This window comes from Polyergus mexicanus, unplaced genomic scaffold, assembly GCF_030449975.1.
Source record: "Polyergus mexicanus isolate NDT 795.1 unplaced genomic scaffold, iyPolMexi1.0 SCAF_6, whole genome shotgun sequence".
In the NCBI taxonomy this organism is placed as follows: domain Eukaryota; kingdom Metazoa; phylum Arthropoda; class Insecta; order Hymenoptera; family Formicidae; genus Polyergus; species Polyergus mexicanus.
The window spans coordinates 3,253,488-3,279,691 of record NW_027223326.1 but is presented as its reverse complement, the minus strand read 5'-3'; the positions used below and the strand labels follow the sequence as shown (position 1 = coordinate 3,279,691).

Sequence of the window (26,204 nt, the reverse complement as noted above, 5' to 3'; positions counted from 1 at the left end):
ATTATTTACAATGTATTTTTTTAAACAATTATTTCTTTTTTTGGCACTAATTAATTTGTCTTATTATTCTGTACATAGAAGTATTACGGTAAAATTCGAAAACTGAATATTTTACGAAATATTTTATTTTTTATATCAAAATATGTCAGATTAAAATATAAAATAACTTAAAAAGTACTTAATGAAAAAATACTTTATTATAGTGTTTTGGAAAGCTCTCGAGATAAGCTACAAGAATACTAAATAAAAAATGGAAATTTCCATTTAAGATTTTAAAGTTGACCTTCACATGACCTTCAAATAGTTTTCCAAGGTCAAATCATTGTCAGCATCTTATGGCCCCCTTGAAGCCACACAACTTTTGTTTGAAACATTTTTCGATTTAACGCAGTGTTTCTGAGATATTTGAGTGGGTTCTTTAAAATGGGACACCCTGTATATTTTATGTACAGTTTATTAGTAAAAATCATAATTTCAAAATTGTAATTTTTTATATAATTTATAATAATATAAGCTCTTTAAAAAATTATAAAATATAATTGTATATGTAGAGAAATTATGTCAACCTGGATTATCTGCCTTGAAACGTAAGATGATAAAACCAGTATTTGGTACAATTACGGTATCTTTAGGACTACAATGTGTATAATAACCATTTTGTAAACGTGTCATATGAGCTTCCATCTCTTTCATTACATCTTTATTTGTTATATCGTTTTTATTAAGTGCATTAACAAATTGCCCTGCATACATTACACAGAAGCTATAACCGTGTAAATGAAATGGATGATTTAAATCCTGTAAAGGTCCTGTAACACATTATAATTGATTTTCTTGTAATTAATAACAATAATAATTTATTATATATGTATTCTAATATGTTACATTATTCAATTCATATTAAGTAGCTTTTTCGAATAATATATTAATGTAAAAATCAATCAAGATCCAGCGCGATAATTTGTGCGTATATGTTTTATTATAATCAAATTACATTGATATTTTAACTAAGTGATAGACACAATCACAAAAAACATACGTTTTGATCCTTTTTTGGACCATCTTCAGCGCAATTACAAAGTATATGGAATATATTATATCAAAAATATAATAGTAATAATATGCAGAACGAGAGTTATGTTGTCAGAAAGTAATTGTTATACAGAGTGTAACAAAGCGCCCGTATCAGCAATTTTTTGAGGGAACAACGCATTTGCGTGAAAAATGTTTCATGTAAAAGTTGTAGAGTTCTAAGTGGCACATTATAAAATAATGTTAGTATGACCTTGAATAGCACCGGCAAGGTCATATAAAAATCACTTTGAATTTTCTAAATGGAACTCCCTATTTTTTATTATATATTCTTATAGCTTACCTCGAGACGTTTTCAAAACACTATAATAAAGTATTTTTTCATTAAGTACTTTTGAGTTATTTTATATCTATATTATTTAAATATTATTTTAATCTGACATTTTGATATAAAAATTAAATATCTAGTTTTCTAGTAAAATATTTAGTTTTCGATAATCTTACCGTAATACTTTTATGTACAGAATAATGAGACAAATCAATTAATATAAAAAAATAATTGTTTTTAAGAAAATTATTTACAATGTATTTTTTTAAAGTTATTTTTTTTTTTGCACTAATTGATTTGTCTCATTATTCTGTACATAAAAGTATTACAGTAAGATTATCGAAAACTGAATATTTTACGAAATATTTTATTGTAACTAATTGTAACAGATTATAACTTTTTACTGAAGACAAAAAAAATTATTATGCGTATGTATATTTAAATATGTATAAATTATTATATAAATATAAAAATTACACTATAAATTATTTGTTAATAAATTGTAAATGTAAATAAATTCCTAATTGTTTCTGTGAGATAGTAAAAAAAAACTGATGTCATGAGTAGTTATTGCCATGAAGCGGATATGGATGGGCAGTGTTGTTAAACAGACTGGCGCATGTGCGGCGAACGCAGCGGATGAAGTATTTTTATAACCGGGATTCCACGACGCGTAGGGGGCTCGGCGAATCTTAGCGAACTATACCGTGTCATCTACATCACGCGCCATGAGATCGGAATAGCTCGCTATTGCTCGTGGCTCGCAGTTCGTGGCTCGTCCTTCTCGTTAAGAGTCCGTAAATAGACCGCGAATCAAAAGACTTATCGACCACCGATCATTTGTCATTGCATTGTTCGATTTATTAACTTGTATAGACTTAACAGACTTCATAGATAGATCATGATCTTTTCTTGTTTGATATCCATTTCAAATTGAAGACCACAAACAAGCCTTGAATTAGAGCCAATGCGCCGTGGGACCTATACGGTTTGTCATAGTTCGTTGCTTGCTAATTCGTAGGGCATACATATCGACAAGCCTAAGCAAACCTCAAGTTGTGACAAACCACATGCCGTAGAACTTCGGCTTATGAAAAAAAAGATGTATCATTAATATATAAGATATTATATAAGCTATATTATTGATGCCCGTAAGAATTTTCAATATTTGAAGAAAAATGTGAACATATATATGTATATATTTTACATTTTTCCATAAATCACAAAAATTTTTGAAAATTCATGTACGATCGATTAATGGTATATCTTCTTATTTATGAAGATACTTCATTGATGCTAAACTCGTTATACATGTGCAAAAAAACCCGACCCGTCTAACAACAATATGGATGGATTGTGTGTATAACGATAATTGTTAAAAAATTACGTTTCTTTTTTAAAAAGTGGAAAAAGACGCCAAGTGCACGCGCACAAGCGCTTTTCGTTATAAAAAAAAACTTATACAAAATAGTGTTATTTTAAAAACACTGTCATATTCAAACTAAAAAACTATTTTACAAAATAGTTGTTTTAATATTCTACAAAAATAATGATATAAAAATATTGCGCCAATTAATAAAAATTTTGTTAGTATGGATTACAGGCGTATTATATATGAAAAGGCTTTTATTCTTATATGATAGATCACATACAACGTACTCAACAGCATAAGGCAACGAGAGCGAAGAAAAACCGGGTACAGTTAACATAAGAAGTATGTAACATAGATGGCCAAATGACCAGACAAATTGTGCCTCACGCGGAATGCCACTCACGCATGCGCAACGTACAAGGCGCTAATTACCATGTGGACGAGCAATTATCCTCCAATCCCCCATTTTGCGTCCATGCCCATCATCGTCACGCAGTGATTATGAACGACTCGCTTTAATCCCTTGGTCATAATATCTGCTGGATTTTCGTTAGATGGTATATATGACAATTCCAGTAGCCCATCCTCGACCTTCTCCTTTACAATATGATAGGAGATATCTATATGCCTCGTTCTGTTCTTTTCGATCCTACTTTTAGAGAAATCTATAACTGCTCAGATGTAACGATGCATCCCTCCACCGTTACCCGGCCGTCGATCCGCCGAAAGTCCGCTGCCCGACAAACACCGGTCGGGCATAATGCGGAGGCGTCGAGCGCCCATTTTTAAGAGATAATAAACGTTCCGATAGTAAGCGCCGTTAAGACGCGTGTTTACTCGGAACCGTCGCCACGCTCGGGTAACCGTACCGACCGTTCCCGAAACCACCCGGTCGCGCGTGGCGGTTCACCGTTAAACAATATGCCTTAAAACATTAAGGCATATTACGCACGCGCACCCGCCGAAAAGCGGTATAAATTGGGCACCTTTTACATCTCGAGACCAGATCTTCCGCAACCGCCAGAGTCTGTAAGACGCCTGGAAATTCGCTACGATCCTATAACCGCTTAAAGAGAGAGAAAACGGGGTTGGGAGTACCCAGCCTCCGCCGAGAGTTTGCGGCATCCAAGAGCGATCCTTCCGATCTTATACGAAAGAGGAAGATGGGGTTGGGCGTACTCAACCTCCGTCGAGAGTTCTCGACACCTGGCACAAATCCGTCCACCTAAGTGCAACAGCGATCAACCAGTGGTAGGGAGTTCCCTGCCATTGACGGGTGTTCCCGTCGGCCGTTGCACTCTTGAATTCCACGGAAAGACTATCCCGGACGAAACGACAAAACGCTATTTACGAACCTACAGTAATTCCGCGACCGCCATTTACGAAATCGGACTCGCCATTAATACGGCGCGCTAAGTCCGGCTCAGGGGGAGGATCTAATCCTGCCGCGACATCGATCGACGCACCCGAATCGATACGGGCGCGTCTAAGGACCGCCCACCGGCCCGACCGAAATTATCACCCGATAGTTAGCGGCCTCTGCCGAAATCACGATCCGCTAGCGTAATCGATATTATATCGAACCGCCGACATCGCGCCCCGCGCCGCGCAAACGTGCATGTAAATCGGATGCACCGCGACCGACACTACCGCACCGCTAACCGATTCCGCATTGCACACATACACGAGTGCATCTTGACACCCACACATCGTCATTCGCATCACCTACATACTCTTGATACATTGTTGAATCATACTTCTATATCATACGTTCGCGCACGCACTCGCTCGCCTATCGTCTCACTCGCACACAACTACACACGCTCACACACATACAGCGTTTATACACATACACTCACTCTGTATACACACATACTTACACGCGATAAATTATATTTTACCTCACGTTGCTTTCGTTCGTCTCTCGATACCCTTTCACGAGCTCCGGATTCCGACCGAGTTATCCACGACCGCCTCGCAAAAGCGGTTTATTACATTGGCGCCCGAACAGGGACCGTTTTGACCTGACCGTATCGAGACACGAACCCTATCTAAGCGAGACGAAAAGAATGTGACGCAAAAATGAAAGGGTGGATATACAACCTACCCAAAGCGCAATTAATCGAAGTAACCGTCAGCCGGGGTGTGGACACGTCCGGTACGCTCGACGACATCCGACGGCGGATGTTTGCGTACGTCGAGGCGCACCCCGAAGAATTCGGGACACACGGCGACGAGCCCACAACTGCGACGGGCATACCCGCGCGCATTATGACGCCGACCAAGACCGCGATCCCCGCGCCCCCCGCCACCTCCGAAGTGCTGTGTCAGATGCGCAAATGGGGCTGTCATTTTGACGGGCGCGATCCATTTGATTTCCTGGAAAGGCTCGAGGAGCTCACGGCCGGACACCGATACCCCGAGGCCGCAATGCTCCTCGGACTCCCCGAGCTACTCAAGGGAGACGCCCTACGATGTTATCGCAACCACCGCCACCGCTGGCAAACCTGGGGGGATTTTGACCGCGCGTTCCGGACACAATTCCTGCCCCGCCGGTACCAGGCCGCCCTCCGCTGCGAAGCCGCCGACCGCCGTCAACAAACCGGTGAAAAGTTTAAACGATACGTGGCCGACCTCTTAACGCTCATGCGACGAGCCGGCGGATTCACACCGGAAGAAGAGTACGAACGAGTGTATCAAAATATGCGCCCGGAACTCAAGTGGTTTATCACGTATGACGAAACAGGAGAGGTCGGCGATCTGCAGGCGCGCGCCACCAAATTGGATCGACGTCGAATGCGCGACCGAAGCCCGACGCAACCGCCAGGGAACGGCGACTCCGACTGTCGCAGCCACATACAACCGAGACGAATGTTGTTGGCGGTGCAAACAGCGGGGTCACACGCGATTTAACTGCCAGCGCCCACCGCGGAAATTCTGTTCACAATGTGGCAAGGACGGCATTCTTACGCTACAGTGGGCGGGAAACGCCGAGCGGGCCGAGGCCACGACGGCCGGCGCCCCGGGCCCTGCATAAAATACACGCTACGGCCACACCTGCGGATTCAGATTAACCGAGACCGATACGACGCATTACTCGACTCCGGGTCCGAGGTATCCTTCGTCAACGCCAGGACGGTTAGCCTGGCACAACGATGGGGACACGAGGTCACACAACACGAAGGGGAGGTACAACTCGCGGACGGCGAGACCACTAACACCATCGGCACGATCACGCTGTCCGGATCACCAGCAAGATCTACTGGCATAAATTCACGATCCTGCCGACGCTCGAAAGCCCAGTATTAATCGGCGTGGACCTCTGGTTACGCACCGGCATCGACCTCACCCCGCCGCGATACACGCCCAGCGCAAACACCCCACCGCTACACGGGATCACGGGGGGCCTAGCGCTGCAGACCGGAAACGAGGAACGCAAACTGAAAAGTTTTCTCGATCGCGAACTGGCGAAATTCACAAACATCCAGGGACCGACCGACCGCATACAACACGAGATACGACTTCAGAATACAACGCCGATCAAACAAAGATACCGACCGCGAAACCCGGCGATGCAGGCCGTTATAGACCACGAAGTGGCCGAGATGAAGGCCGCCGTCGTCATCGAACCGTCCAAGAGCGCTTGGAGCTCGCCCGTAGTATTAGTGAAAAAGAAAGACGGAAAGTACCGGTTTTGTATAGACTTCCGCAAGGTGAACGACGCCACGAAGAAGGACGTGTACCCCTTGCCGCAAGTAACCGCGACACTAGACAAGCTACGGGGCGCGTAATACTTGTCAACGCTCGACCTGAAGAATGGATATTGGCAAGTACCGCTAAAATCAGCCAGCCGATCGATCACCGCTTTTACGATACCCGGAAGAGGGCTGTATCAATTTACGGTCATGCCGTTCGGATTGCATTCCGCACCAGCCACCTTCCAACGACTACTAGACACGGTCATCAGCCCTCGAGCCGAACGTATTTGTTTACTTAGACGACATCATAATAATTAACAAAACGTTCGAGGAACACTTACAGTTACTAACCGAAGTGTTCCGCCGACTACGCGGGGCGAATCTGCGCCTCAACCCGAAGAAATGTAGATTTTGTGAAAGTACCTCGGGCACGTGGTTGATCGCGAGGGAATACGAACGGACCCCGACAAGGTCAGCGCCATCGCTAACTGGCCCGAACCGAAAACCGTGAGATAAGTCCGACAATTCCTGGGGATGGTGTCCTGGTACCGGCGCTTCATCGCGAATTTCTCGACCGTTGCCGCACCGCTCACCCGACTAACCAAGAAACGCGCCCGGTGGGCGTGGGGCGCCGACGAGGAGAAAGCGTTCCACGCATTAAAACGGACGCTTATTTCAGCTCCGGTACTCACCTGCCCGAATTTTATGCGACGGTTCGTGCTGCAAACGGACGCCAGCACCAGCGGCCTCGGAGCCGTGTTGACACAGTACTTCGAGGAAGGGGAGCGCGTAATCGCGTATGCGAGCCGAACGCTGAACAGCGCCGAGCGAAATTATAGCGCTACCGAGCTAGAATGCCTCGCGGTCGTATGGGGCATTCGGCGCATGAAGGGCTACCTCGAGGGGTACTCCTTCACTGTGCTGACCAACCACCAGTCATTAAAATGGCTGCAGCGCCTGGAAGCTACCACCGGGCGACTCGCCCGGTGGCTGTTTGAGCTCCAACAGATGATATGACCTCGAAGTCAAGTACCGCAAGGGCACGCTCAACCGTGTTGCTGACGCCCTGTCGCGACAACCCGAACTTTGCGTCGCGACCGCACGCCGATGCCGATGGTACCGACGAATATTCGCGGAAGTCGAATGCGAGCCAGCCAGTCGACCAGACTACTGAATCACCGAAGGGAAATTGTTCCGTCATATCCTGCACACCCTGGATTTCAAGGAGACCGCAGCAGAGGAACAGTGGAAAGAATGGGTACCAGAGGAACAGCGGCACACGGTGCTGCGGAATGGACATGACGCGCCAACGACCGGACACTTAGGCATAGCCAAGACATCGCGCGCATCGCCGAGCATTATTATTGGCCAGGGATGTTCAGAGCCATTGCTGGATATGTGCGGACCTGCGAGACCTGCCAGAAGCACAAAGTGGCCCAGCAACAACCGGCCGGAAAGTTCCACGCAACCGACGTTCAACGACCCTGGGAGCAAGTCACCACCAACCTCGTAGGGCCACTGCCGCGCTCACGGCAGGGCCACACGTGGCTCTACGTGATGCAAGACAGGTTCTCGAAATGGGTGGAATTAACGCCGCTCCGCCAAGCCACCGCCAGAGCCGTCACGAAGGCCATCACCGAGAGGATAATACTCAGACACGGCCGACCAGAATCCATCCTGTCGGATAATGGCACTCAGTTCACCTCAAAAGAATTTACCGAACGACTACGGGCGTTTAACATCCAGCATAAGACCGCACCAGCCTATGCACCGCACTGCAACCCAGTGGAAAGGACCAACAGGACGATCAAGACGATGATCAGCGAATTCGTCGACAAAGACCACCGAGACTGGGACGAACACCTGACCGCATTTCAGTTCGCATTTAATACCGCCGTCCACGACGCCATCGGATATACACCGGCCTACGTAAATCACGGGCGAGAGCTCGTACCGCCGTACCGCATCGCACCAGCCACCGAGAGAACGTCGCCGAATACCACGCGAGAACGGCTGGACGACGCCTATAAGATCGTCCGGATCCGACTGGCGAGAGCTTTCCAACAACAAGAGAAATATTACAATCTCTGGCGCCGAGAATGGAGACCGCACATCGGTGAATGGGTGTGGAAGAAAGACCACCCGCTGTCGAGAAAAGCCGAGAATTTCAACGCGAAACTCGCGCCGAAATATATCGGGCCGCTCGAAGTTCGCCGAATCGTCTCGCCGGTAATCGTTGACCTGAGGAGCAAACGGGAGAAATGGTATAGACATATACACATTCAAGATTTAAAAGTCGCGAAAACAAAAACAGACGGCGACAACAACAACTCGGAAGACGAAGACGACGATACCCCCACCACCGCCGGGGAAGAGTAAACCGCCGAAATCCAGGAGGAGACGTCTCAGAAGGCAAAGATGTGCGACTCAGAGAGCATCCTCGCCGCAATCAACGAGCTCCTAGACGAGCCAGCGTTCCAGGCTCAACCGCCGCCGCCGAACACAAGCCGAACCGGCGACGGAACACCGCCGACGACCGACCGTTCGCCGACCGGCCCAGCCGTCCGACCACACAGCCGGCCACCAAAGGTCGGGATGTTGATTCAACGCTCCGATCGCGTGAATCAACGAAAAATGAAGCAATTAATGCAGGCTCCACCACCGCCGCCTGCCCGCTCGCGACGACCAGCGAGCACTCCAACCCGCAAGCGACCGCGGGAATCCGAGGAGACCGGGGCCGGCAAAGACCAGCCGCCGCGTCTCCTAATGCCGACCGGCCCGCTACCGCCGCCACCGATCCGAGTTCAGGTGGAACCCGGCGTCATATTCGACATGCCCCACTTTGCCGTACACGTCGCCAGGAAATACAAAATCCGATCACCGCAGGGGCACTGGGTGATGAGGTTCACGAAGACCGGTGAACTCCGATACCGCCGCCGCCTTGATTAAAAAAAAAAAAAAAAACAGCGAGCGAAAACACGCCGAAAACCGCATGACCGTTATGCCTCTAATTTCAGGCATAATAAACCGGTGAGGTGATATAACGATGCATCCCTCCACCGTTACCCGGCCGTCGATACGCCGGAAGTTCGCTGCCCGACAAACACCGGTCGGGCATAATGCGGAGGCGCCGAGCGCCCATTTTTAAGAGATAATAAACGTTCCGATAGTAAGCGCCGTTAAGACGTGTGTTTACTCGGTACCGTCGCCGCGCTCGGGTAACCGTACCGACCGTTCCCGAAACCACCCGAGTCGCGCGTGGCGGTTCACCGTTAAACAATATGCCTTAAAACATTAAGGCATATTACGCACGCGCACCCGCCGAAAAGCGGTATAAATAGGGCACGTTTTACATCTTGAGACCAGATCTTCCACAAACACCAGAGTCTGTAAGACGCCTGGAAATCCGCTACGATCCTATAACCGCTTAGAGAAAGAAAACGGGGTTGGGAGTACCTAGCCTCCGCCGAGAGTTTGCGGCATCTCCAAGATCGATAACGACTGATAACGCTGACAATAGTCTGATCACTGAAAAATTCGCTACGGGTGAATACGTTTCATCGTAATCAATTCCCCTTTTTTAAATGAAACCTTGTGCTACTAATCTGGCTTTGTATCTCGTGATTTTACCGTCGGCATCCGTTTTTAATTTGAAGATCCACTTGCATCCAATACACCTTTTTTCTTCAGGTAATTGAGTAGTCTTCCAAATCTTTCTTAGTGTTAGACTATCTAATTCTTCTTTAATGGCATATTTCCAGTGTTTAGCTTGTGGGGAGGCTAACGCTTCATTGATGTTCTGCGGTTCATTTATTTCTATTAGATTCGCTTCTATGTCGCTCCGCTCGGTTGAACTTCCTTCTTCCTCTCATACCTTGGACTTCCTTAGGTTTTCCCCCTCTTCCATAAGGATTGCGAACTTTCTTCTTTGGCCTACCTCTTCTTGGAATTTCCTCTGTATCTTGTACCCCCACTATCTGCATTTTATCAGGAATTTCTTCTTCTATTCCTTCGGATGGTTGGATCACACTTCTCTTTTGTTTATCTGATGATATTGATTCACGCGTAATATCAATTTCTTCTGTAGTCGAATCTTCATCGCCAGATCAAACTTCGTTATATCTGAATTCTTGTGTCGCTTCTTTGTAGATTTATTCGTATCCTAATTTATCTTCTGCGAACCTGACATGTTTTGTCATAATAACGTCTCCCTTTTGTGGACACCATAATCGATATCCCCTTGTCTGAGTAGCATAACCGACAAATATGCATTCAACAACTCTATCGTCTAGTTTCTTTCGTTTTTGTTCAGGTAATCGTGCATATGCTAGACAGCCGTAAACTTTCAGGTGTCGCACGCTTGGTATCTTTTCATTCCATACTGTGAACGGAATTTGATCGTTAATTGTTGAATGACATATTCTATTTTTAATATATGCTGCTGTGGTGACTGCTTCGGCCCAAAATTTTTGTGGTAAGCATGCCGACTTAAGCATTGCTCTTGTCAAGTCTAACAAGGTCCTGTTGATTCTTTCGGCGACTCCATTCATTTGTGGTGTCTTTACATTTGATTTTTCGTGTTTAATGCCAACAGATTTGAAGAACATCGATAACTCCTGGTTACAAAACTCTAGGCCATTGTCTGTTCGAAATCTTTTTACTTTCTTATCCCTTTCGCGTTTTATTCGAGTAATGTAATTTTGTACGCAAGTTTTAACCTCTTCTTTAGATTTTATGCATATAACCGTAACATTCCTCGAAAAATCATTTGTGAACGTTAAAAAATATTTACTACCTCCTATTGATTTCACGGGCATAGGGCCGCATAGGTTTAAATGGATTAATTCGCATATTTCTCTTGTCTGCCTTGATTTCAATTTCTTACACGCGACCTTTGTAGCTTTTCCGATATAGCACGCCGTACATGTAAATGTATCGTAAATCCATCTTCGTATTATCTAATCCGACAACGCGACTCGTGTCTGCTAATTTCTTTATTGTGCTATTATTAACGTGACAAAATCTCCGGTGCCATAAATCGTTGTCATCAATCTTTACCGCATTAGCTTCCTTTAATGTTTTTTTCATCGCGTTTTGATCTATTTCAACCTTTAAGATGTAGGTATAAGTCATTTTGTCTATATGCATCGCACATGATATCCTTAGTTTCTGCATTCCTGATTTTTACTTTTCCATCTTTTATTAACAGTTCTTTTCCTTTTCTTTCTATCTGTGATACCGACATCAAATTCTTTCTAATATTTGGAACGTAATAGACATTTCGTAGAACTATTCCCTTTTCTACATTAGCGACGTACGTTTTTAGAAAAATATCGCCTATACCTTTGGCTCGTAGCGTCGCTCCGTTCTGTTTACTCGGATCCGCTGCTGTATTAATTACTTCTGAATCCATCTCTCGAAAGTTTGTAAACCAATCTCGTTGTTTACATACATGATGTGTGCATCCGCTATCTAAGATCCAAGAATCTTCGATCTCTATATTATTTAAGAACATAAGAAATGCATCGTAGTCTTTTTTCTGTTTCGTGCCATATTTCTTGTGAATTCCATCTTTCTTTGAACGACAGTCTCTTGCAAGGTGATCAACTTTCCTGCAATTATAACAAGTAAATGATTTATTTTTCTCATTACCTGCTATTTTGGCTCTTGTCTCCTCGGCCTTCTTGTTCGCGATCAATGCTTCTTTCGGTGATTCTGCCTTATCGCCAAGTCTGAATTGTCGTCTATCATATTATGCTAACAGGACTCTTTTTACCTCCGTTGATGTGAATTTATTATCCGGTAAGCTTGCTAGTGTCATATTCAAATTCTCATAACTGTCTGGGAGTCCAGCTAATATTGCGTACGCTAAATCTTCATCTTTTACTTCGGCACCTGCATCTCTGAGGTTAGTTGCCGCGATTTTCGTTCTCGCAACATACGAAGACATATGTTCCTCACTCTTCATTTGTAAATGATAAAATGCCTTTTTTAGTTGCATGATTCTTACTCTCGATTTAGGTTCGTGGATTTGTTCGAGCGTTCGCCATGTCTCAGCTGCACATTTGCAATCTTTTATATGTATCTGTTGATCTATCTCGAGACTTAGACCTATGGCCGCCATTGCTTTATCGTCGTTAATCTGGTAAGTTTTTTTCTCGGCTGCGGTGGCCTGATCATCTAACTCAATTTTTCCGATAATTTTTACATAATCTAGTAGTCCCTTACCTCTTAAGAACCACTTCATCTCGGTTTTCCATGTTCGGTAATTCCTATCAGACAACTTCTCAATTCTCAGGGTTTCGCTTTTATTTTGTGTAATACTCATTTTTTTCTTTTGGAATTTTCTACTTGAAACTTCTGTCACCTTTTAACTTTTAGAGTATATTACACGCTTTTCCTTTTACGCCCTTAAACGTTCTGGGCCCCATTTGTTAGAGGTATATGGATTACAGGCATATTATATATGAAAAAGCTTTTATTCTTATATGATAGATCACGTACAACGTACTCAACAGCATAAGGCAACGAGAGCGAAGAAAAACCGCGTACAGTGAACATAAGAAATATGTAACATAGATGGCCAAATGACCAGACAAATTGTGCCCCCCGCGGAGCGCCACTCACGCATGCGCAACATATAAGGCGCTAGTTACCATGTGGACGAGCAATTATCCTTCAAATTTATTTTACAAAATTCGTTTTTATTATTTCTAATATTAAAAATTGCAATGTGATCAAAATAGTGGAATATAAGGGCTAAATTGAATATATGCTAATCTAATTAACGTGTTATTTATATTTTGAATTTAACAGTGCCAAGTTTTTCTCTAGTTGGAAAGTTATTTGATACTTAAATTTGTCTTTCGAATAAAAAATTTTTTTCACTTAAATATAATATATTCTATTATTTTGATCACATTGCAATTTTTAATATTAGAAATAATAATAAATGAATTTTATAAAATAAATTTTTATTAATTGGCGCAATACTTTTATATCACTATATTTGTAGAATATTAAAACAACTATTTTGGAAAGTTTTTTTAGTTTGAATATGACAGTGTTTTTGTATTAAAATAACACTATTTTGTATAAGAATTTTTCACAACAAATTGAAATAACACTATTTTGAATAAAAGTTTTTTCATAACAAAAGGCACTTGTGCGCGTGCACTTGGCGCCTTTTTTTCACTTAAAAAAAAAAGTAATTTTTTAGCAATTATATCATTTTTTTTACTGTGTGTTATATATTATCTTATTTTTGCAATCAGATTAAATGAATACATCTATTATATGTCTGAATTATAAAAGCAACTCTTTTATTTCTTTGATTGATACTATATGCTTGTGCTGTACTATAAATTAATTACTTAACTAATCTATTTCGTAAATATATAGAATATACACATCATAACTTATATAATTTATATTATATTATTACTTATATTGCAATTTAAATATAAATTAAAATATTATAGATGTTATGTTTCTTTTTTTAAATATTTAAGATCTTAATTTTATTGATATGAAACTGATAAATGTAGATAAACGTTTCTTTTTTTAAATATTTAAGATTAAACTTTGCTAATTATATATAAAGTTATAATATGAGTTATAATATATAAATTATATTATAAGTTATGATGTATGTATTCTACGTATCTACGACAAGCTAGTCAGGTATACACAGCACAAGCGATTAGTGTAAAAATGATGTGTATGCTACATATCTACAAGACAGATTAAACAAATCAAGTACTTTTATAAAAGTGATAAATGTTACGTTCTTTTCTAAAAAAATTACTATAATCAGAATTAAAATATATTACTATATGCTTGTGTTATGCTATAAATTATCTAACTAATCTGTCTTGTATTCTTATTATATATCAAAAGCAAAAGATATGTAAAAAAGAATACAGTATTCAAATGTATTTGTCAAATGATTGTCATCATATAGTTATTTGTCATGCATCATATGCAGTTACAGGTATAAATAACATTAGTAAAACATAGTCTGTAAGATTAATATGTATAAATCTTATAAATTTTTATTTTTATTTTATTTTTATTTCTATTTATTTTTTAAATAATTTATAGATTTTTATAATAAATTTATAAATATATTTATTTTTCAATGGAACTAAAAACATTTTTCAAGCTGTTAAGATTTTGACAAAGTCTGCGACAACACGTCTATTGCAAATCAATATATTGTAACCAATCTTTGTCTCAGTGCTAAACACAACAAAATTATCGATAATGTCAGTTTTAATACTAAATTTTATAATATTTGCTAAATATATGTATATACTAAATAGCATTCTGACACAAGAAAAAATACCATGTAATAGTTTTATTATATTCATTATTATATTATATTATATTCAATAGTTTTATTATATTCTATTTCAAGCAATGCATTAGCATCACAACAAGAATTGATTACAATATGTTGGTTTGCAATAAACATTTTGCCACAGGCTTTGTCAAAATCTTATTAACAGCTTGGAAAATTCTTCTAGTTCTACTGAAAAATAAATGTATATTTATAAATTATTTTAAAAAATAAATAGAAATTTAACCTTACAGACTGCGTTTTACCAAAGTTATTTATATTAGTCTGTAGCTGCATATGATGCATGATAAATAACTATATGACAAACTATATGACACTCAAATAAAATAAAGATAGTAGCTCGTATCTTGCAAAGCAATAAATAAATGAAAAGTTATTATGAACCAACTAACAAGCAACGAAATAAGTATCAATTAGATTAAAAATTCATAAGTGATATACAATTCACTTTAATTAATATATGACATTCGTTTGACAAATGCACTCAAATATGTATTCTTGATGTGTATATCTATATTAACTGATATGAATGTCTATATCGATAACTGTTCGCAGTTATCCATAATAGCTTTTGACAGGTATAAATTAAATTTTCCAGACTGCAACATTATATAACGTAGCACTCTTTCATTTATAAAAAGTTGAAGCTGCAAAATTCTTTGTGATACTTGTGGCTAGTTAAATCAGGTATATAATACAAACTCACATATCTCTTATAATAAACATATTATAAAATACATATATCTCTTTCTTATCATGAATATAAAATATTTTTATATGTAATGCGATGTTTTGTTTTGTTTTTACACATAACAAATTACTTTTGCAATATTTTATTTTTCTCTATAAATAAGTATGAAAATATTTTATACATTTATGACAGGATGTTTATATTCTATTCTATATATATTTACTATATATATTATTCAGATGTGCGTGCGTGCGTGCGTGCGTGCGTGCGTGCGTGCGTGCGTGCGTGCGTGCGTGCGTGCGTGCGTGCGTGCGTGCGTGCGTGCGTGGGTGCGTGGGTGCCTGCGTGCGTGCGTGTGTAATACGCGTATACGTTCTCATACACGCACACACGCACACACGCACGTACGCACGCACGCACACACTCATCGCGTATAGCTAACTACTGATCGAGCTTTGTAGCGGGGTGATTTAGAACAATCGTTCATTCTCAAAAGATCGTATTCTTAAATGATTTCTAAGAGAGATTTTTCCTTTACGAAGTATTCGTCTGAAACTTAGATTCTAAATTATAAAAGGAAATAGTGAGCGAATTACTGGACGAGTACGTTGTAGCGCTCGATTAGCTGTAGCGAGCGCCTCGCGTAAGCGCCTGCAGCGGACGGTCTATTGCGCCGCCCCTGCGTATCTTCTGTACTCGTCTCGTAATTCGCTCACTATTTCCTTTTATAATTTAAAAACTAAGTTTCAGACGAAATTTTCGTAAAGGAAAAATCGTCTTAGAATTGATTCAAAAATACGATCTTTCAGGAACATTATACTTGTTTCGGATCACCCTGTATAATACATTAATATTTTTAATGTAGGTGTGTCACATATGATACATATATCTATCTCCGCATTTCAATGAGATAATTAATATTATAATAGTATTAATATATTATAATGTTTACTTGTAAAATATTAGTTTTCATTAATTAATTTAATTTATTTAAAAAATAAGAGAAAAAATAGAAAATCGATTGCACCAAGAATAAAGCAATATTGCTTGTCTTCATGTAACAGTCGATAAATGTAGAATGTCGACACAAAATCAAAAAGTGAAATGTACTTCATATTTCCTATACTTAATATATATTACATTGAATAGTTGTTATATGAATTATATGAGTTGGAAGACTGTCTCATTCGTTGCAAGACTCACGCAAGACTGTAAGTACAATTTTTTTTCCTTATATACTAAAATAAATTGAAAATGTATTATTACAAATTTCAAATAATCGCGGGCTAATAAGAGCCAGAACGCGAATAGTAGTGCGTTAGTTTCATAGAAAAATAAGTTTTCTATGAAACTGAATATGTGCACAGGGCACTAAATTTACTTGGTGCTATACCAAGATTTTTAAAAATAATCTCAATTCGAGATTTATAATAAACCCTCCTTTACTCCCCTGGATAAATAAAAGCGAGAAAACTTATTTTTCTATGAAACTAACGCACTACTATTCGCGTTCTGGCTCTTATTAGCCCGCGATTATTTGAAATTTGTAATGTCACATGAGAGCCTAATTTCATAAAATTTGAAAATGTATTAGTTTTGTCGTCCGATAAGTATGTTTTTTTTTATTATATAAATTCCTTTATGGGCAATATGTCATTGAACCGCAGAAAAATAGGAAATGCGCGCGTCGGAAAACTATCGCGCGATTTTGCGTGCCGCAAACGTTCACACGGTTCGCGGTTATTCGTTGCCTGGCGGTACGAGCCTACGCACATAAAGAAGAGCCACATCCATGTGAACTCAGTATTGCGCTGATGGGCGCTGAGTGTATACGAATGTGACTCCATCTTCGTATCAACGCAGCCGCGTCTCATTTCTGGCATCGCTGCCTCGTACGTATTAGTACTACGGTCAACTACAGTACGACTTGCAAGTTGCGAGACTGGCAGCAAAATTATGTCGGACCTGAACAACTCTGTAAGTATACATATAAATATTAATTAGTAATTATATGCTTTATATATATCTATGTGTGCATCTAACATGTATTGTTAATTATTACAGTACGGATCCGAGGGAACGACGGCCACGGTGGCCCCGGCAACCACGGCGGTCCCGACAACGATGATGGCCTTGGCAGTGATGCCGGCCACGGTAGCTGTCGGGGCCACGACGGTCCCGACAGCGACTACGGCCTCGGTGGTGAGGACGACTACGTAACCGCGCCGTAGGAAGTAAGTTAATCATAAGCCCACTTGTAATATACGTGCCGTAGACATTAAGTCTCCGCTAAACCGCGCCGTCCGAGGCACGCCGCGCAGCCTGCATGCACCAGCCGCTTTGCACACCGCTCCACGCCGTGGAGCTAGCTCGCCGCCGGCCGTACGCTAACTACAACCGCTTGGCCCCGCACACCACCCTGCTTGTATATGATATTTTCTGAATAAACCAGTATTTCTACCTAACACATGTTCTCGCAAGTTTGAATCTTTCCTTCTCTCGAACCCAGACATCAACGAGCCGATCCGAGCGTTGAGGTGTGTGACCGCGTTACAGATTTAAAGATTAACTAAACTTGTCGCATTAGCCTTCCTCCCGTTTTTGTTTTCTTGACCTTTATTTATGACCATTCTTATGACCATTGTTTTTGTGACCGTATTACCGGTCAACATTAGTCATTATATTGTATACCACCGACGGATATGTGGCGACATGTGGCGATGGCGTTTAGACATTGTCCACTAATTTGTACAAATATTGTGTATTCAAGTTTTAGAATACCAATGTTGTAACGATGCACCCCCCATCGTTACCCGGCACGTAGCCAGCCGGAAGTCTGCCGCCCGGCGAACACCAGCCGGGCAGTGGCAGAGGCGCCTAGCGCCCTTTTTTAATCTCTCAAAACCGCGGTTGTGATAAACAACTATACGGCCGTTACACGGCCGCCGTTACGCCGAAGACCGAGCATCGCCGAGCGCTGCCGGAAGATCCCGAGCGTCACCCGCCGAATTGCCGCGTCGTTTCGCCCAGGGGAAGCGACGCGTTTACCGTAATTTACCCGCCGAAAAACAACGCGTCGTTATCCCCACCCGGGGGCGAACGACGCAATTACCGATAGACGCTCGGGTATAAGAAGACAGCGTTTCGGCATCTCGGGACCAGAACGATTCCTGACTCCGCTCGAGCAATACGCTCCGAGACACCAGAACGATTCCTGAATCCGCTCGAGCTGTACGCTCCGAGATACCAGAAACCGATCCTGAACAGTCGTAGCAACGACGGAACGTGGGGTTGACGTGTTCGCAGCCTCCGCCGAGCATTCTCGGCTTCCGTGCAGTCTCCGAACTCCTGACACAAATCCGACCGACTCAACGAGAGCGGAGTGTTCGCCGCTCTCCTCGATTACGGTCTATCATTCGACCGCTCCAGCTAGCCGGACCGTGGGTTTGCGAGTTCGCTGCCCCGTCGAGTTTTCTCGACTCCGCCACGCTATCCTCAACTCCGCGACCGGAAGCAGGGACGGAGAGTCCTCCGCCCGATCGAGGGTACTCGATCTCCGCTCGCATTCCCAGACCACTGGGAACACGCGATTAATCCCGCGATCACGATCGGAGCCATATTAATACTAGCGAATTATAATTATCGCGCCGAAATACCTATCACCTGCTATTTCATTATATTCCGCGCGCCGTCAAAATAAACACGGCCTTGCCGTATACGCGCCGACCGACCGCGCCCAATTTCTTGCGCGTCTCGCGCGCCGTCAAAATAAACACGGCCTTGCCGTACACGCGCCGACCGACCGCGCCCGATTTCTTGCGCGTCTAGCGTGCCGTCAAAATAAACACGGTTACGAATATTATAAGCGGTTCGATATATATCGAACATCGCGCACCGAATAACGAACGCCCGTTGCATCTAGCGCGCTGCATCATCCGCCGCGCGCTCACTATTGTAAATCGACCATTGCCGAAAGAGGCAAATAAAGACAATATCTAAATCTTTCGTGTGTCTCACCTTTTCACGAGCCCTGATCCCGACCGAGTTTATCCACGCACTCGCGAAAAGTGACCCCGTTACAATGTAATCTTTATATATTTATATCTGTGCTAAAGACCAAAAAACGGTACGAAATATATTTTTAGTACACATTTGTTACTAAAATTTAACAATAATAAGCGCATCAATACCCGTGCTTGGCTCTAATTTGTCAGTTTTTTATAATATAATCATCATTATATTGTAAATCAGTGCTCGGATTTAGTTGCACATTTCGGCCCGATTCCGTGGCTCACGCCTATTATTTCCCACTCACCGCTCGTGCATTAACGACGAGATACGCGTAACTAAGGAGTGCGAGACTTTATCTCAGGAGCATCCGTATATAAGAATGCCCAAATATAATAATAAGACAATACTTCTCTATAATTAAAAGTTTTTCTTCAATATTTTATATCAATGAAATATAAAATATTGAAGAAAAAATTTTAGAATTTTGAGAATTTTCGCGGTGCATTTAAAAAAGTATTGTCTTATTATTATATTTTGGCATTCTTACATATAAACACTCCTGAGACAAAGCGTCACGCTTCTTAGTTACGCGTATCTGGCGACTCGTCGCTAACGCACGAGCGGTGAGTGAGGGGCAATAAGCGTGAGACACGGAATCGGGAAATGTGCAAATAAATCCGAGCACTGTTGTAAATCATCGATGAATATACATGTGGCGATGGCATTTAGATGTTGTCCATTGATTTGTACAGATTCTACGCGGTTTCTAATGAGTCTTCTTTTCTGATTATCGATTTTAATTTAAAATTTAATTGTAATCATAAATGTTGTATATGTCAAATTCTAAAATATCAATTAATCTTTTTATATTTAATGATGGACTAAAAAATGATCCAAATATACATTTTAATACACATTTATTATTAAAATTTAACAATAATAAGTTTGTGCATTAATACCAGCGCCTTGGCTTTTATTTGCTAATTTTTCACTTAATAGTATAATAGCACACACATTTATATTTTTTTAATTTCATTTGTAAAAATAATTTTGGTTAATATAAACTCTCAAAAATTAAAAGAACATCTAATTTTTTCTTAAATAGGCAAAACTCAGCCACCTGTAATATCGTTAAAAAATGAACGAATTTAAATTTCAAAAAATGGGTTTGGCTTAAAATCTCTACTTTTAAAAATTCATTATTGTTTCTAAATTTCTATAAGTTTGGGAAAATTTGTATATATAGAAAATTACGAGCTGGACAAAATGGAAAATTTTCTTTTCTTTTCTTCTTTGTGAATTTGTCGCGTGCCCCAACAAAATTTGCAACAATTTCCAATTTTCTAATGTGAAAGCTTAAAGTTTTCTCTAGAAAATCTTTTTCTTTTTATTTTTCTAAAATTTTTCTAAGAATTTTTGTAAAGAATTGTGTTTTTTTTAGCTCTGAGCAGATTTTATTTTTGTAAAGGACTTTAATTGTGATCCGCGAACAAGATATACTTGATGCTTTTTTTACATCTTTGATGTCTTTTTTAAATACATACTTTCATCGTAGATCATCACATCCACGAGTGCTCCAAACTGGATATGATAAACATGAGCGCAAGTACATGGCTCTGTGCACGTAGATGGCACAAAAGGATCTCCACACATAAATTGATATCCGTTATTTTGTGAAATAAGAGGTGCTGATGGATTTTTATATGAAATATTGGCGACCAAGCTGTCTAAATGAGATCCGGTTGGTGAAACTAAAAAGTTAAAATTTGACATCCTCCTTTATTATCGGATATAGAATTAAAAAATAATTTTTTCAAATTTGTTGGCAATCTTATTTTGCATATTTATGAAGAATTTTGATGTTATCAAAATGGATTAATGGATACTGCTAAATAATGTAAGTTAAATATATACAAATTATCGTGTGTATTCAAATTCCTGAAACATAAATTGGTTGAAAACTTGCACTATTTATTTATATTAATAAGAAAAACATTTTTTCTAAATAACACCTAGTTTTTATAAAATACAAAATAAAATTACCAACAAATCTAAATAATATTCCAACTTTTTGAATGTATCAGTAGTACATGAGAAAAAGCCCAAATGTCCAAGTTTATATTTGAATTAGAGGTAACTATTTTAAATTCAACACTTTGTTTAAAGTTCAAATTTTTGTTCATGAGCAAGATACTTACCTTTTTATTGTCTTTCTTAATAAGAAAGAACAAAATATTAAAAAATAAATATAGAGAGGGGAGGTTATATGTTATCATATCGTGCATTGCGATCAGTATCGCATTAGAAATATCGTCAGGAAGAATCAAGTTAGCTTGAAAGATTTCAACTACACTAACAGTCTCCTCTGCTTGATGAATTTTGGCAAGTTCGCTAATTATTAAGTAATTAATTGAATATTAAGTGAATAGCACAAATTCAATCAGGTAACTGAAGAATGCATAAATCAAGCAGAAAAATACATATGTACAATGATATTTCTGCAAAAAATTTGTATTACATGAGAAGATTAATTAATTTTTTTTAAATTATTGTTATATAAACTAATATCATTCTAGAAATAAGATGCTGTAACATACTTTTATAAGATTATATATGTTTATACTATATATTTAGCATAAAATACTATTGCGTTTATTAATAAAAATGTATCCGATACAAAGAAGCGGATTTTGCTTGCAAAACAGCATTATTTATCCATACTGCATTGTCAATATTGTCGATAATCTCAATTATCTATAAACTATATATTAAATAATAATTAAAAATATATAAAAATATATGATTGTGCACAAGCGTTAACTTGGGGAAAGATGCTTAGTTTATAAATATTTTTAAAATTATTAATTATAGCAAAAGAAAATCAGACAAATTGAAAGTACCGTCATTATTATATTTGATTATTAAAAGTATCGTCATTATTTATATTTGATTATAATTTAAAAAATTTAATTCTTTTACTTATGACTGGAAGTCTATACATTAAGGGCGTGTTATTGAAGTCATTTAGAGTTGAAATTGTTTAATAAATATATTGTATGTCTGTAAATACTTCCTAACAGAACTACAACCATTGAAAATTCATGTGAATATTTGAAAAGGGAAAGAAATTAAAAAAGACATTTAATTTAACTTGTTTATTTACAAACGTATTATAAATTCTGTTCAAAATTATCTCCTGTAGATTCAACAGAATTATGGATGCGACAACGCAAATAAAAAATTTTCCTAGCATGGTGGAGGGTGAAGCGAGCTGTTAGATCACTTTTATGCAAGACAAGACTTTGTATTAAATCTGCAGGAGATAATTTTGAACAGAATTTGTAATACATTTGTAAATAAACAAGATAAATTAAATGACTTTTTTCTTTCCTCTTTCAAATATTCACATCAACTTTCAATAGTTGGTTCTATTAAGAAGCATTTATAGACGTATATTTATTAAACAATTTCAACTCTAAATGACTTCAATAACACGCCTGTAATGTATGGATCTTGAGTCATGGAATACCCTTTATATGTATACTATATGTATACAATATGCAGGATGTTTCTGAATTGATAGTAGAAAAAAAGAAGCATATTCTACAGGTCAAAATAAAGTAAAATTGTCTTATGAACATGTGTCCGAAAACGCATCCCCTCTGAGTTACAGCTCCCCAAAATTTCCTGAAAAAACTCGAATTTTCTGTATATTGTCTAAACTTGGGCTTTGAATTTTACGAAAATTGGTATACAGGGTGTCCCATAATTCACGGATCATCAGTCATGTGCAGATAGAGCAGATCAAACCGAGAAGAAAAGTCCTTTACCATTTTGCGATTTTCGTAATAATTATTGAGAAAATTAATAAAAAATAAAAAGTAAAAAATAAAAATTAAAAATTAAAAATTAAAAAGATGGGTCAATCCATGCCTTGCACAAGCGCGCGGCGTGAAAAGACTTCCTAATTAGGCGTTGCTAGGCGCGCGACGAAGTGGTGGAAGGGTTAGATCTCCTTGGGTTAGGTATATGTCGAAAACTGAATATTTTACAAAATATTTTATTTTTTATATCAAAATATGTCAGATTAAAATATAAAATAACTCAAAAATTATTTAATGAAAAAATACTTTAATATAGTGTTTTGGAAAGCTCTCGAGGTAAGCTATAAGAATATGTAATGAAAAATAGGGGTTCCGCTTAAAAAATTCAAAATGATTTTTATATGACCTTGACGGTGCTATTCAAGGTCATACTAATATTATTATATAATGCATCACTTAGAGCTCTACAACTTTTGCATGAAACATTTTCACGAAAATGCATTGTTTTCTCAAAAAACGGTTGATACGTGCGCTCTGTTACACCCCGTATGTAAAGTTCATGTTTAAATAGGAAGACAGATATAAGATTCAGACTCCATCGTTTTTGTCGAAAACTATCACTCGTACGGTAAAAATAAGTACGACATAAAATGTTTATCTGTATGAGATCTAAAACTTTTGTCTAAAAGATATATCATGATTTTCCGTATTTACTGAGATAAGCGTAAAAAAGTATAATTTTTATGGGTTTTTCACGGTTTTCACCATAAAAATCAAATAGTCGCCAATTTTCACTATTATATTCGTAATCAGCGCATCAAAATACGTAAGAATACTGAGTTTCAAAAAATCGGAGGTGAATACTTTTCGGAACTACACCCAATAACCGCACTGAGTTTTTGTTAACGACAATATAAGCGCTTTGTATTGGACATTATTTTTTTGATAGTCTTATGTTTGAGCTATCAACTGTTAACATTTCAACGAAATTAGACGACGCAATCAAAACTTGTTGACATTATAGTGACAGTACTTTGGTGGACGTTGTTACAAAAACACAACAATAAAGCAAATATTAAATTCTGTTTTAAACTTAGGAAAATTATAAATTTTTCTTCAAAATTTTATATCAATAAAATATAAAATATTAAAAAAACTTTTAATTTTGAACATTTTCGCGGTGCATTTAGAAAAATATTGGCTTATTATTATATTTGGACATTCTTTCATACGGACGATCCGGAGACGAAGCGCCATGCTCCTTAGTTACGCGTATCTAACGACTCGTTGTTAACGCAGTAAGTGGGAGGCAAAAGGTGTGAGCCACGGAATCGGGTCGAAATGTGCAAGTAAACCCCAGCACTGAGTAATTATTTACTATAGCGTACCCAGTTCCAATGACGTTAACCTTCACATATGTTGTGAAGGACATAATCCTAAGTAACTTTTCCTTTATTGTGCCTCTAGCCGCTAAGGAAGAGGTCTTTTGGGATTTGTACGCCCAAAGGATTAGGATCCACGCTCGAAATAAGACACTCCCGGACGTTAGGTATAATTTAATATATTTTGCAAGATTTAATACACTTTCACTTATTCGCGATTTAATAGTCGGGCGCGATACGTACGGTACTTCGATAATATTGAGCGAGCGAGTAGTCAGCGAATAGCCTGCGAATAGTTTCGCGAGGTGCATCTCGCGCTTATTATATCTCTTAATTAATTAGGCCATTGATTGGGGAGGAGTGTGGTATCCCTGACCGGAGCATGTCTCGTGCTCCGCTTTTCAGTCTGTCTCGTCAGCTGCTTACTCAGCTTCCAAGAACTTGACCGTGACTTCCTTCTCTTTAGTCACGTATCTTACTTTTATTTTATTAATATTCTTTTATTACTTTACTCTTTCCTAATTTTCCTTGATCTCTTTTCTAATTTTAATGCTTTGCTTTACTCAGCTCTTTCTTACACTTTTCTGTGTCACTTTATTGTTTTATTCTTTAATATATTAAGAAATTGGTCGGGTTACGACACCTTATAACTTAATCGGCCATTTTTTTTAATTTTTGAGATATTTAAAATTAAAGTTAGGTTCGAAACGAAAATTTGATTTGAGTAGGGGAGGCGGAACCCACTATGTCCATGCATATACTTTATAACGCGAAGCAAGGTCCAGTCCAGAATTGTTGTGTGGATGGGAAAGTGTATGCACGAACGCAATGAGTTTCGCCCCCCCCCTTCTCCTATGGAGGGGCTCCATTCCCGAAAGATATAACCTAACCCAAACCTATTTCTGAAAATTTAGTTTGGATTATACAACATATTCCAAACCAAATTTTAGTTTTAAATTAGAAATAGGTTTGGGTTAGGTTGTATCTTCCGGAAAAGAAGCCTCCTCCGTAGGGGAGGCGGAATCCACTGTCTCCATGCATATACTTTACAACGCGAAGCGAGGTCCAGCCCAAAATTGTTGTGTGGATGGGAAAGTGTATGCATGAACGCAGTGTGTTCCGCCCCCCTCCCCTTCTCCTACGGTGGGGCTCCACTTCCGGAAGATATAAGCTAACCCAAATCTATTTCTGAAAATTTAGTTTGAGTTATACAACATAACTCAAACAAAATCTTAGTCATCGTTTTATCATTTTATTTCTCAAACTTTATTTGTTAATAACTTTTTAATAAACAATGACCACCGATTAAGTTATAAGAAAAAATTAATGAGGATTATGTCCTTGACAATATATGTCAAGGGTAACGTCATTGGAACTGGGTCTGCTATAACAAATAATTACCGAACTTTTTTGTAAAGATCTGGATGGCCGAAGGCTGTGGCTGTTGTAATTCAAAATTAAAATTATTAAAATTTCTTGGACATCAAGTATGCAAATCTGCATC

The 26,204-nt window shown here is 39.3% G+C and overlaps 1 protein-coding gene across 1 annotated transcript in view; it reads right to left on the bottom strand.

Annotated features, from left to right (window-relative positions):
- The window catches only part of LOC138934025 (uncharacterized), a 113,506-nt gene that overhangs the window by 2,461 nt on the left and 84,841 nt on the right, over positions 1-26,204 (bottom strand). Inside the window, exons 5-6 of the mRNA XM_070297393.1 lie at positions 21,039-21,245; positions 567-809 (exon numbers count right to left, since the gene is read on the bottom strand). Of these exons, the coding sequence (XP_070153494.1) occupies positions 567-809; positions 21,039-21,245 (450 nt within the window). The remainder of the gene's footprint in view (positions 1-566; positions 810-21,038; positions 21,246-26,204) is intronic.